We start from the raw sequence: 14,855 nt of genomic DNA on the forward strand, positions 1-14,855 counted from the left end.
ATTTATGAGTGACTAAGACTTGTAAGCTTCGTTGCTCTTTCTTTCCAATAATAAGTCTAATCATGAGATATGAATTATTGGCTCAATATTAATTAAATTTTAAAGTAGAAACTAATTAGTTGAAGTCAATTGATTCACGGGTACGTAGTAATTGACTTGGCCGTTGACCCAGTAATTGAAGTTTCTGTTCTCACTTCTCACACTGCTATTTCTTCTATATAAAGAGACATATACAATAACTTAATGCAATCAAGGAAACTAATACATTTCATTATTATTTGTAGGATATTTTGGAGTAATAATGTGGAAAGATTAACAACAGATAAGTGGATATAAGAATTAAAGAGTTGCTCAAATGTAAACACTAAAACACACTTATATTATCTTAATGTAGAACACTCTTACATGAAATTGAATAAACTCACTCTTTAACAATTTTCCACTCACAAACTAGCTCTCGTAATACTAAGACTTAGTATTACTACTTCACAACTCATAAGGCTGGGCACAGATCAACAATACTAACACCTTACCTATTTATACTACCACATTATACTGCTCTTTTGGCAGCTTTCACACATGCTACATCATTAGTCCAACTTTTCCTACTATAGCTTATAGAGAAGAGGTGATAGGTGGCTTGAATTTCTATCCAAGCATTAAATTCACAGCAGCAACATTACCAAATAGTATATAGGTAGAGAGAGAGTGGACGGTGGTGTATTGTAACACTCCCCTCAACGACACTCTCTCTCAGATAGTCTAGAGGTCATCCAAGTTGTTTTCGAAACTTTTCGAAACTTTGGTCCTCCAAGACCTTTTGTGAATATATCTGCAACTTGGTCCTCCGTGTTCACTGTTCAAGTTCAATCTCACCCGTAGAACCTTCTCTCGGACAAAATGATAATGTACCTCCACATGTTTTGTCCTTGCGTGAAAAACAGGATTCTCCGCTAAACGTATCGCAGACTGATTATCACAAGCTAACTTGATTCCTCGATCAATTGGTTGATGCAGATCCTTGAGTAATTGCGTCAACCACACACACTCTTGTGTAGCCATAGCTGCTGCTCTATATTCCGCTTCCGTACTTGAATGACACTGTTGGTTGTCTCTTCTACACCAAGAGACTGCTCCAGAACCCAGATTAATACATAACCCGTAGTTGACCGACGTGTGTCGAGATCACCAGCATAGTCAGCATCACAGTATCCGACAACTTAAATCTCTTTATCATTGCGGTACAGGATTCCATAGTCAATGGTCCTTTCACGTACCTTAATATCCGCGTACGCCTCCAGTGACGTTTCATCGGTTTTGCATGAAACCGACTAATCACACTCACTGCATATGCAATATCTGGTCTGGATAGCGTGAGATAGATAAGACTTCCCACCAACTGTCTGTACATGGTCACATCTTCTAGATCTTTGCCTTCGACTGAACATAACCTTGCATTAACCTCCATTGGAGTTGACATAGGCTTGCAATCGACCATTCCATATTTTTCTAGAAGATCACGGGCATATTTCTGTTGGCATAGAAATATCCCATCCTTAGTCCGCTCCACTTCAAGACCAAGAAAATGTTTTAGTTCTCCAGCTCCTTCATTTGAAATCGTACTGAAAGATTAGCTCTTGTTTGTTGAATCTCCTCTTCAAAATCTCCTGTGATGATAAGATCATCACATATACAAGAACTATTGCCAACTTTCCATTTGAGCTTTCACAAATAAGCTCGAATCGCTGGTGCTACAGAATAACCACTCTGTAACAGAAACTCCGCTATCTTTCCATACCAGGCACGTGGTGCTTGCTTCAACCATAAAGGCCTTCTTCAGCTTGCATACATGGTGTGGATAAGCTGATTCTCAAACCCCTTAGGTTGATCCATGTAATGTCTCTATCCAACTCACCATGTAGAAATGCATTTTTGACATCCATCTGCCAGAGCTTCCAAGAATTACTAGCTGCAAGTGCTAGTAAAACACGAACTGTTGTAATCTTGGCAACTGGCTAAAGTTTCATCTAGTCTAGCCCATATTGCTGAGAAAATCCTCGAGCTAGCAGTCGTGCCTTGTACCTTTCAATGGTACCATCAGGTCTAGTCTTCACTTTGTATACCCATTTGCAAGAAATAGGTTGAACTTCTCGAGGCTTTGGCACTAACTCCCAAGTTTCGTTCTGGTGCAGAGCTTGAATTTCTTCTTCCATGGCTTTTCTCCAATCTTTGCTTCGAGCTGCCTCATCATAGCTACTTGGCTCTTTTACATCCTCAACCATTGCAGCATTTGCATATCTTGGATTTGGCTTTCTGTGCCTTGTGGACCTGCGTAGTGCTTGGTGAGGTTCTTCTTCTTCAAAATCTTCAATTTGACTTGGCCTTTCTTCTTCATATTTCTATGATGTGCTCCTGTTTGCCATGAACTTTTCTCTCTCTTTTGTTGGTGTAGGTTGAGATATCTCATCTCAAGACTACCACCATCTTGACTAGACTGACCTTCTCTTTCTCGTCCATCTTTTCTTGAAGCTTTTCCTCGATCTCCTTCGAGTCTGGCAATAATAAGCTTGTGGTGACCACCAAGATGATGCTTCATCAAACACCACATTTCGTGACACGTGACATTTATCTGTTGTTGGATCACAACACCTCCAACCTTTCCTCTGATCATCGTATCCACAAAGATACAACGAATAGCCTTTTTATCAAACTTGCTACGCATATGCTCAGGAACAAACACGTAGCATACACATTCGAAAACTCGAAATGGCTCACTGCTGGCTTCATCTTTCTTAGCTTCTCAAATGGTGAGACAAAATCTAGTCTCGCCTGAGGTAATCGATTTGTCACATGTGTCGCTGTTCTCATACACTCGACCCAAAAACGTGGTGGCACGTTCTTGGCATGTAACATGCTTCTGCATGTCTCTGCAAGATGTCGATTCTTTCTTTCAGCTACTCCATTTTGTTGTGGAGTATTTGGACAAGTGAGCTGGCGTCGGATCTTGCAATCTTGCAAGTATTGGGAGAATTCTCTGGATGTATACTCTCCTCCGTTGTCTGTACGTAGACACTGAATTTTACCACCAACTTCTTTTTCTACTGTTTCCTTAAACAGCTTAAACTTGCCAAATGCTTCAGATTTCTCTTTCATGAAATCGACCCAGACAATCTTGAAAAATCATCAATAAAGGTGATCATGTACGTAAGCCACTCACGAATGTTGCTTTACTGGACCAAACACATCTGAGTGAACCAACTCCAAAGGTTCCTTCGATTTGAACTTTGAATCTTCATATGGAAGTTGATGTGCTTTACCAAATTGACATCCAGCACAAACTATATCTTCCTTGACATCTAGTTGAGGAAGACCCTTGAGCATCGACTTCTTCATCATCACCTTGAGCTTGTTGTAGCTCACGTGACCCAAAGTGCATGCCATAATCAGCTGTCTCATTTTTCCTCGCCTTGTCTACATATGCCGTTTGAGCAGACATCACGTAGACTGATTCAAGACGTCGCCCTCCAATATAGGAGAAGAATTTCCTTCCATTGTCTTGTACACCTTTACGTCACGAGGACCGAAAACAACATGGTTTCCGGATGATGTCAGTTGTGAAACTGACAACAGGTTCTTCGTCATACCAGGAACATGGTAGACATTATCCAGCTGAACTTGCTTGTTGCTAAATCGTGGAATCACCACTGCCTTGCCAATATGGGTTATCGGCAATTCTGAGTTGTTTGCTGTTATCACAACTCGACCACGCTTGTACTCGGACATGCTCAAAAATTTCTCTTTGTCTCCAGTCATATGATTGGAGCAACCAGAATCGATGATCCAATCATCTTTGTAATTGATCATCTTGTCGTTGACTACGACAAGTGCAGCTTCCTCTGGCTCCGTACTGCTGGGTGACACTACCTCCATGTCGAAGATCTGTTCCTCTTCAACTGCGTAGGATGCTTGTGCATCCCACTCGACTTCACTTCGGCTTTCATGCTCCACGAAGTTGCAGCATTCCCTTCTGCTGGTTTGGACCAACAGTCTCGAGCATAGTGTCCCTTCTTCTTGCAGTTATAACACACGACATCTCGTCGTGTTTGATTTTTCCCTTCCTTCTCATCCTGTTGTCGATCTTGTCGAGCTCTCCCCTCGATGGAAGCCTCCTCTACGTTGTCCTTTTTGAATCCCCATGACTGTCTTTGACTTGCCATGTTGATTACTTGACTCGCCTGTCTTATCACCTCCCTTATTTGACTTCTTGTTGCCAAAAAGAGCTTTCTCTTCATCCTTGACGGAAACTCCAGACATCTGATTTTCTAGAGCCTCCTGGTTGGCTAACACATTCTCAAACTCAATTAGAGATGGTTGTGTAGCCCAACCTCGGATCGCCGTGACAAGACTACTATATCCAGGCTTTAACCGCGGACAATAATCCTGCGCATCCTTGTCTCTGTGATGGATTTTCAGGATCTAACTTTGTGATTTGCTCACACAAAGTTTTAACTTTGGTGAAATACTGGTTCACCGTCATGTTGTTCTGTGATCGACAACAACTCATTCTCGAGAAGCTGAAGTTGAGCATCGTTCTTCTTAGAGAACAAGCTGCAAGGGTGTCCCACGCCTCCTTGGGTGTCTTCGCATCCTTGATGCGGTATAACAACTCGTCCTCGACGGTTGCTGCTAGCACGTACATGGCTCTTCCGGCCCTAATCTTCCACTTCTTTAATTCTTCTGGATCGGTTGGTATTGTAACTTCACTACCACCGACTATACCCCAAAGATCTTGTCCCAACAAATAGAATTGCATACGTGTACTCCACGTACTATAATTTCCATTGTTGAGTTTCTCAATATTACTAGATGAACTAGCAATATCTGCCATTTGTGACTTGTTGCCCGGCAATACACAAGTAAGCTTGGTCCCTGACCAACAAGCTTCACAGTCCCAGACTGTGCACTAATGGAAAATCACCTCGCAATACGGTCCCCGACCGTTAAGTTAGCCAAAAATATTTTTGACTATACCGTGCGATAATATCAGTCCCGACCGATATTTGCCAAAAAATGGTCCCAAAAATTTAACGAACGAATGGCTCTGATACCAATGTAGATATTTTGGGTAATAATGTGGAAAGATTAACAACAGATAAGTGGATATAAGAATTAAAGAGTTGCTCAAATGTAAACACTAAAACACACTTATATTATTTAATGTAGAACACTCTTACATGAAATTAATAAACTCACTCTTTAACAATTTTCCACTCACAAACTAGCTCTCGTAATACTAAGACTTAGTATTACTACTTCACAACTCATAAGGCTAGGCACAGATCAACAATACTAACACCTTACCTATTTATACTACCACATTATACTGCTCCTTTGGCAGCTTTCACACATGCTACATCATTAGTCCAACTTTTGCTACTATAGCTTATAAGAAGAGGTAAGGTGGCTTGAATTTCTATCCAAGCATTAAATTCACAGCAGCAAACATTTACCAAATAGTATATAGGTAGAGAGAGAGTGGACGGTGGTGTATTGTAACATTATTTTCCATAGCTATCCCAAGTAATCCTCCCATGGCTGTCCCCACCTTGCTGCTCATTATCATGGTGTTCTTATCACTTAGCTTACGCTTTACAGGTACTTTTTTTCATATACATATATCCCATCTATTTCAATTGTTAACCGTTATTATTCAAAGCTATGAATAAATTTATTTTCATTATCTCTGTAATTTTTTAGTTGCAAGATTTGCTTTTTCATATTTGCTGAGACAATTCTTTGAAACGTTAATATCTCTTTATTGGTATAAGTAAAAAATTATAAATATTTGATATTTGAAATCTGTGTATTGAGACGAATCTAATAAGACCACATTTGACTATGTTTTTTTACTTATAGAATAACGCGAGATAATTTAACAAAGTTGGTTGAATAATAGTGCAACAAAACCAAATGATGCAACTAAAAAATACGGAGATAGTATAAGATAATATGTAAAAAAGTTAGAGTCGGAGGATGATCACATTGGTTTATCATATGTTATAAAATAGACTACGAGAAAGAGATGTGTGGGCCAGAAATGAATAATATACTTCTTCTATCTCAAAATATAGTTTCCATTTCTCTTTTTTCACGGTAATTTATGCAGTAGAATCTAAGAGAGATAGTAAATTTTTTTTGTTTATTTAAATAAATGACATATGGAAAAAGATGATTTTATGAGAGAGAATGAAGAATAATTGGTGAAAGAGCCTTAATTGCAACATTTTGGTTGAATAAACGACAAAGGAAAAATCAAAATTCAAGAAACAAATAAATGATAGGAGTGTTTCTAGACAAATTATTGAAAAATGTGGAACTAAATATGAAAATGGGAACTATATTCTGGAACACCCAAAATGCAAATGGGAACTATATTCTGGGACGGAGGGAGTATTAGATACTACTAATTGACCACTGCCTTAATTGTACTAATTTCCTAATGATGATTCAATGTAGAAGCACAAATTGGAGTATGCTATGGAAAAATTGCGAACAACTTACCAGGGGAGAAAGATGTTGTGAACCTCTATAGATCCAACGGCATAGGCGCTATGAGACTCTATGGTCACGATCTCGCAGCTCTTCAAGCCCTTCAAGGATCAGGCATTAAACTCATGTTAGGTGTACCTAATGGAGAAATTGCGTCTCTCGCGTCCGATCAATCGGCCGCGATGCAATGGGTTAAGACGTATGTCGTTCCCTTCGCATCGTCGATCAAATATATATGTCGGAAACGAAATCCACGCATCCGATCAACAAGCACCATCAGTTCTACCGGCCTTAAAAAATGTTCGCAATGCACTAAATTCAAATACCTTAACAAGTAAATTAAGTTTCTACATCCATTGATACAACTCTAATAAAATTCCTTTCCACCATCAAAGAGCGAATTTAAAGACACATCATATATAACCCCAATAATCCAATTTTTAGCTACTAATAGTCACCTTTGTTAGTTAATATTTACACTTACTTTGCTTACTTAGTAATAAGCAAAGTATTAGTATTGACTATGCACTATTTACGTCCACTAGAACTGTGGTTACTGACCCTAATAATGGAAAGAATTACCAAAATTTATTTGATGCAATGGTGGATTCAGTTTACGCGGCTCTTGGGAAGGTTGGTGCACCTAACATGGTGATTACGGTGTCCGAAACTGGTGGCCGTCGGAGTGGAGATGCTGCTACGGTAGCGAATGCGGGACTTATTACAAGAATTTGATGAATCAAGTAAAGAAGGGACTCCATTAAAACCAGGGCAGGCAATTGAAACATACTTGTTTGCAATGTTTGATGAGAACAATAAACCGGGAGCTAACACAGAGCGTCATTTTGGGCTGTTTACTCCTGATAAGACTCCTTAATATGGGCAACTCAACTTCAGCTAATAGTTTTTTCTATGCAATGATTTCATCCCTTTTAGTTGTTTCATTTCATTTTTCTTCAAATTAAGAGTGTAATCTTTGTCAACATATGTTTACTGATATGAATAAAAATATCATTTTTGGCTTTTAAGTCCTGATAAGCAACCCAATCAATTATGGGATGTTTTTATGATAGCCTTCTTGAAAAAAAGCTACCGTAAAAAATAAAAAATTAATGTGAGCCACGAAATTTGTCCATGTCAGCGGATGACATTTATGGCTAATTAGTATGGAAGTATGGATATATTCACATCCTCTATATTTCTAATATGCGCATATGGATTTAAAGCAATATTTACTTTTTAAAATTAGTTATGGATTTTTTTTTTTTGAAAGGAAATTGGTTATGGATTATTTTGGCTTTAGAAATGGAACAACTAAGAGTAATTGAACTGAACTGAACCAAACTAAGCTGAAACTAAATTAAATTGAACTGAACTGAAAATAAGTCCAAAAAAACAGGGCTTTATACTCTTTCTCTTTCAACCGTACGTTGTTGAAACTTCCCCCTTATATTTTCCCTTTTTTTCGCTAATTGAAATATGTACTTGTTCCCTTGTCATAATTGATAATGATAATCCGCAAATTTGCACATTCCTAAACAGTTTGTATATCAGAAACAATTGTCACAACACTATAACCAAGTAAGTGTTGGCCCAGTGGTGATGGGGACTGGCTTTGGTAGGACGGACTTGTGTTCGAATCCCCGCAACACCCTTGGGAGAGGAATGGAACCTAACCACCCCGAACTTGGCCTCGATCCGGATGTAGCCCAAAGGGTGAACCGGGTGCAAACACCAAAAAAAATAGTACTAATTCCGTAGTAAGAGGGAATGTCAAGATTCCTTAATGCATCCAATTATATGAACGAGAGGAGCCCACTGAGAATAGCAAAAAGACTATTCTTTCTTTTGAAGTCGTCGGTCGTTGTGCATGAAATTAGCGGTACGAACAATAATATTTTGTTGTATCTAGTATATATAGTAGTATTATAGCGATCGACCCGCCCCTTTAGAATTAGTTTTGTTGTTTAATTCTTAATTAGCTGAATACAATTAGTTATAAAGCTTATTTGCATGCACGAAAATATTTCAGCAAAAGAGTACAAAAGTTAAGTAGCTCAGATATAATTTAATAGCTAACTGATATGATAAGATATTGTTAAGATATGATATAAGATTTCAACCAATAAGCCTGAAAAAAAATATGAAAAACAAAAAATTTATAATTTTTTAATTATATTACTTTTGTCATAAAAATTACATAAATGCCATGATATTGACCAATATCGGATATGGGAATATCATGGCTCCATAAAGAATGTAATACTTGCAGTTTTCACGGTTTTCAATATAAGGCATTACTTTGAACATAAATATCTTTAAATATGTATTAATATAAATATCAAAATATTATATTTTGAAACTACAGACTGAGATTAATTTGAAAAGATCTTACATGAATATGTTATTATTTTATTTAGTTGTCGGAATTCATGGTCAAAAAATTTAACTCTAAATATCCAAGTGTTGCAGTCTTATAAAGCGGAGGAAGTATTAAATTTTGCATTATTTCTTCATTAATAAAATGTTTAAGTTTCATTTTGAACCTAATATGATATTATTCTGGACCTGCCACTTAACAGCATAGTGGCATTGCTATGGCCTATATATATAATGCCTAATGCTTAGAAATAAATAAAGTATCGAAATTTAATAACTAATTAGACAATATCTTAACAATTTGTTATACAAAATATAAAATAGTTGGCAAAGGACTTAATACACTTCCTTTATTCCTTTCTCCAAATTATATCATTAATACATAACATTTTTAATAGCAATACATACATTATAATTTATACCTTAAACCATATACTCTAATGATTTCCCTACTCTCCACAAAAGTTGAGTTGGCCATACTTAGGTTTTTCCATCAGGAGTAAAAAGTCCATAATGGCGCTCACTCTCATTTCCTGGTTTCTGATTCTCATCAAACATTGCAAACAAATATACCTCAATTTCTTCCCCCGGTGTCAAAGGAGTCCCCTTCTTAACATGTTTGATCATATTGGTATAAAACGTCTTTGCATTTTCTACTGTCGCAGCTTCTCCGCTCTTTGGCTGCCCACACTCCGATCCCTTAGTAGGATAGCGAGCACTATTTCGCCAAACACTACTTTTCACCATACTATGAAATCCGCCCTTTGAGGCCATCGATACTTCTCCCTTCACCTGGGTCTTGCTCATCCGCTGGTTACGACCAATATTTTGGAATAAATTGATTTGATCCGATGTCGCGACTTTTTCCACAGCTACATACATTGCATCAGCTAGTGCATCGAATAAATTTTGGTATCCCTTACCAGTTTTATAATCAGTAAATACATCCCCACATGAAGTAAATAAAAGAAAGTCGAGTGAAATATTTTTGGGATCATTTATATAAGTAGTATAAGGTTGAATATTAACTATCAAAGGCCAATCATTGTTGAGATTTTAAGATAAATAATGAAAGAATTGGAAAAAATCAAAAGATAAAGCAAAGCAAACTGATTTACTTCATTGCATTCGTGTAAACATAATAGTGAAATACATGGTATTAAATAGCCTAACACATAACAAAGTGATAGCTAAAAGTAAGGGAGAACCATCCCATGATCCCACAACTTACTAACTAATACTAACCCACTAACCACATGCTCCTAAATAACCGAAAGTACTGATAATAATTTGACTAATTAATTGACTCAAAAATAACAAACTATTTAAAATAAATTTGAAGTATTAATTCCAACACACCCCCTTGCTTCAAATTTTTTTTTTTTTTTAAAAAAATCATGAACTTAATTCACTTCTCTTCGATTATGATGCACTTCTCACCACTAGTTGTTGGAACTTCACTTCTCTTCGATTATGATGCACTTCTCACCACTAGTTGTTGATGCACCTCTCACCAACTTCACATTTTTTGATGCACTTCTCATCAATAACTCTAAAACAGTGTTTCTTCCACGGCCACTTGTGCCATGCTACTGTCTTCTTCTTTTTTTAATCTGCAATTCTTAGCCAAATGCCCAAATTTTTTACAATTAAAGCATTGTGGCTTTCCTTTATGCCAACAATCATCTACCTCATGACCATCTTTGTGGCAATGAGTGCAGTTGACAAATTTTCCTTTCCCTTTGCGATAAAAGGACTTAGCTATAAAGGCCTTTTCTTCTTTGCTTTCACTATCTTCGTTTCTCATGATCCTCCTTTGATCCACAGAATGGAGTGAGTTAATTAACTCCGAAACTGTTAATTTTGTGAAATTTTTTGTGTCTTCAAGGGATAGATTTTAGTTTCATACCTCTCCGGAAGAGTGACAAGTAGTTTGTCAACTACTCTTTGATTGTCAAATTCTCCACCAAGTAATTTGATTTGGTTGACAAGTGACATTAATCGACCTCCATATTCTCTAACACCGTCATTTTCTTCATCTCCAACATCTCAAATTCCCTCTTGAGATGTAAGATTTTCATCAATTTTGTTTGATCGTTTCCCTCATACTCCTCCTTCAGTTTCTCCCATGCTTCTTTGGGAGAATCACAAGACATAATGCTTGTAAAAATTTCGTCCGACACTGCGGAATGAAGACATGAAAGTGTTTTTGATTTTTTTGCCATTTCTTCGTCATGTTTTTTTATTTGGGCTAGGGTTGGATCTTGTGGAAGAGTAGGATTAATATCACGCTCAATATTATCCCATAGACTCAAGGCTTTCAAGTATGATTGCATCTTGATTACCCATGAATGATAATTCTCTCCTTTGAAAATAGGAATAGAAACTGAAAAATTGTTTGATGCCATGAGAAGAAAAAAAGAGAATTTCGAAGCTCAATGTTTTTGTTGTTGTATGTTTATACCTCACAAGCTCTCAGGATCTTTTTGGCTCTTGATACCATGTTGAGATTTTAAGATAAATAATGAAAGAATTGGAAAAAATCAAAAGATAAAGCAAAGCAAACTGATTTACTTCATTGCATTCGTGTAAACATAATAGTGAAATACATGGGTATTAAATAGCCTAACACATAACAAAGTGATAGCTAAAAGTAAGGGAGAACCATCCCATGATCCCACAACTTACTAACTAATACTAACCCACTAACCACATGCTCCTAAATAACCGAAAGTACTGATAATAATTTGACTAATTAATTGACTCAAAAATAACAAACTATTTAAAATAAATTTGAAGTATTAATTCCAACAATCATTAGTTGTTAGAAAGTTAATAATTGGTGTAATATATGATAAGTTTTGAAATTTGGAATGTGATGGTGGAAAAGTGTTTATAAGTAAGGTCATATCAACGGCTGTTGACACCATAATTTGGCTCCCTAAGTTGTTTGCATTTAGCGCATTTAGAATATTTTGCATAGCTGGTTCCATCGATGAGGCTTGTTCATCACTAGGATGGATTTCATTTCCAACAGCGATGTACTTGATTGATGTTGCATAGGGGACGACGTTGGTCTCAACCCAATCGTCGGCGGCCGATTGATCGGACGCTATACATACAATGTCTTCGTTGCGGACACCCAACATGAGTTTAATGTTTGTTCCTTGTAAGGCTTCGAGTGTCGGGTGATCGGGATCATAGAGTCTCATGGCTCCTATTTGATTGGATTCGTAGAGGTTTACCACATCTTGAGCACAAGGTAAGTTGTCTCCTAATCTTCCATAACATACTCCGATTGTTGCGTCTGATATACAAAATTTACTCATTAGTACAATTTTAGATGTAATGCGTAGCGTGTGCTGCGCAAAGGCTGCCTAATTTCGATTGATCTCGCGCGAGCTTAAAATAAGAGATTCAAATACATATTGAATTGTATGTTTTGGCTATATTGATAATTTTCATCCCATGCTTAGCTTGCATTATTGCTCACAAATACTCGGGCCCATATAAAAAAAAATTCAGTCCAAAATTTGTGAAATTAATTTTACCATCAATCTATAAGCAAGATATGTTGCAGTACAACGTAACTACCCTTAAGAGCTTTTTTAATTTATTATTTTTTTTTTCATTTTCAGTTTTTTAATATAAAATAAAATAAAAAACAATTATATGAAAATTAGAAAGAGACGTTTATAGTCAACATTGTGGCTGTCAATTTTCGAATTAAAAATGCTTAGTATTAGCATGGATTATATTAAGTTCACTATACAAACTATACTTCTAACATAAGAAAACTAGAAATTTTCGAAAGCATAAAATCTCGCCAACTGCCAACGAAAAACACTAATTAGATAAATCTTAGATCGCTAAAAAAGAGATGAAATATAGTGAATCCTATATAAACCGTACCAAATAACCATACCTCGAAATAATTCATTATAATTTTATAGGTCAATTCGGTTATGAACATAAAATGTTCATAAATGAAAGATTCTATAAATTGTCCGATTCCAAATATTACATTTATCCCATCTGACATTGACTTAATTATTACCAAAATCAACTTTAAGAAGTATATTAAACTTAAATGTGCAAAACTGGATGACTCATCACCTTATAGCTCAAAAGAAAGATACAACTTTTCTGAAATGGCAAAGGCCCACGTACAGTAGCTCATCAGGTCCCCAATAATTAAACTCAAACAAAAGTACTACAACTCTAGAACAAAATCGAATTAATTCCTGCCGGCCGAGAATACAAATTAAAAACCAAATGAGAAGTATTACATCTTTTCCTTTTACACAAATTAGTAAAATAAACGGTCTAATTATAATTTAAAATTACACAAACTCAAGCCTACAATCTACTAACAAGCTTATCCGTCTCACTCTAATCCAACACTATTTCTAAAAATCTCGTTCCAACTTAGTCGTCTCTTCTCCTTTCATTTTTTCCCTTTTAATATCGAACTACAGCAAACAATTTTATATATTAACCTGATAGTCTTACAAAATTGATTAAACTATTCACTAAATGGATTAAAGAATGTGAGAACTAAGTGGATTAAATTGATCACTAAATAGATTAAACTAGTCACTAATTCAGAAAAATGGTATTTTCTCTTCTTAATAGTGAGCTAAAGTCGTTGTCTTATTTTAAATTTAAAAAAGGAAGACCTCTTACAAGACCAACTGTTCCTTTTATTCTACACAATTTAATTTTAATGTTTGTCAATGTAGAACTTTGACCACTAATCAATTACGCATAAGTAAAATTTATATAGAAAGTCGATATGTAGAAAATACTTCATATACGTTTAAGATGAATCTAATAATATTCCACATGACTGTATTTTTCCTAATCAATCTACAAATCACAAATGATGACTAAAGTTAAGTATATGAATAGTATTAAAGTACAAATGCATAAAAAAAAACACAAAGTGTCCAATTGGATCAACGTTTCGCTTTGATCAACCTGATCTAGCTAGACATGCAAGATCTTTTGGAAAATTTTCTAGGAAAAGAGTGAGGACGAAGCCCTAATACATTAATATGTTTCTGATAAAATTTGATCACACAAACTCAAGGTTCAAACCTTTTACTAGTTACTAGACTAAATAATTGAACTTTTTCATTAAAAATCAATTGGAACACATGATATGTCGGTGGGTATGGATCCATTTCCGATCCAAACTTCAAACAAAAATAGAAAGATCTTCACAAAATAAAATGGAGCAAAATTTGCAACAAAATAAAATGAAAAATAGAGCAAAGATTTAGGACGAAGCCTAAATGAGAGAGACTTAATTTAGTCATCCACTCATACAATCATATAGCTAGCATTCCTATAAGCTCCCCCTAATTTTCTTTCTGGTGTGTTTTTAAGTTTTTAATAAACTTAGAATTTTCGCAAATTGAAATTCTATCCAACTTATCTTCTACTGTACTAATTTCAGGAGCAAAATGTGTAATAATTGCCAAAGAGAAAGAGCCTAAAACAGTTTACTTGAGAGATCAGAGAACATAATAGATGTACCTGTGGGATGTAGGCTTAGCAATAGAAATGCTATGGTGGAAATGTAAAGCGAAATGGGGAAGGCCATGGGAGAATTCATGTGCATATATAGAATCGGAGGTCTTAGACAAAATTTAAAAAGAAGCAAAAGTAACTTTTATGATGATTGCAATTACTTCCAATTATATGCTCCTTTATATAGAGCCAACTAATAAGAAAATGCATGCATGTAGTACAAAGTCACGGACACAGGACACTGATCTAATCTTTATTTCCCCCCTCCACCCCACCTGGTAAAAAAATAGCCATATTTATTAGGAATAAAGTTGTTTTTGTCATTTGTTAATTGTCTGAAAAGTATGATAATCTATATATGGGTGACTGGTGAGACAATGATTTTGACTACC

The 14,855-nt window shown here is 35.9% G+C and overlaps 2 protein-coding genes across 2 annotated transcripts; one reads left to right on the plus strand and one right to left on the minus strand.

Moving 5' to 3' along the window:
• The first annotated feature begins 5,521 nt into the window (after window positions 1-5,521).
• Window positions 5,522-7,571, plus strand: LOC104890042 (glucan endo-1,3-beta-glucosidase). The gene is given in 9 exon segments (XM_010675399.4): window positions 5,522-5,655; window positions 6,517-6,778; window positions 6,780-6,890; window positions 6,892-6,921; window positions 6,923-6,999; window positions 7,002-7,040; window positions 7,043-7,255; window positions 7,258-7,293; window positions 7,296-7,571. Coding segments are annotated over 9 exon segments (963 nt in total). The 5' UTR covers window positions 5,522-5,591; the 3' UTR covers window positions 7,427-7,571.
• Window positions 7,572-9,173: 1,602 nt separating this feature from the next.
• Window positions 9,174-14,631, minus strand: LOC104890041 (glucan endo-1,3-beta-glucosidase). Its single transcript, XM_010675396.4, is given in 4 exon segments — window positions 9,174-9,419; window positions 9,421-9,966; window positions 11,739-12,235; window positions 14,470-14,631. Coding segments are annotated over 4 exon segments (1,170 nt in total). The 5' UTR covers window positions 14,555-14,631; the 3' UTR covers window positions 9,174-9,377.
• Window positions 14,632-14,855: the final 224 nt, after the last annotated feature.

The sequence above is a fragment of the Beta vulgaris genome, chromosome 4, assembly GCF_026745355.1.
Source record: "Beta vulgaris subsp. vulgaris cultivar EL10 chromosome 4, EL10.2, whole genome shotgun sequence".
In the NCBI taxonomy this organism is placed as follows: domain Eukaryota; kingdom Viridiplantae; phylum Streptophyta; class Magnoliopsida; order Caryophyllales; family Amaranthaceae; genus Beta; species Beta vulgaris.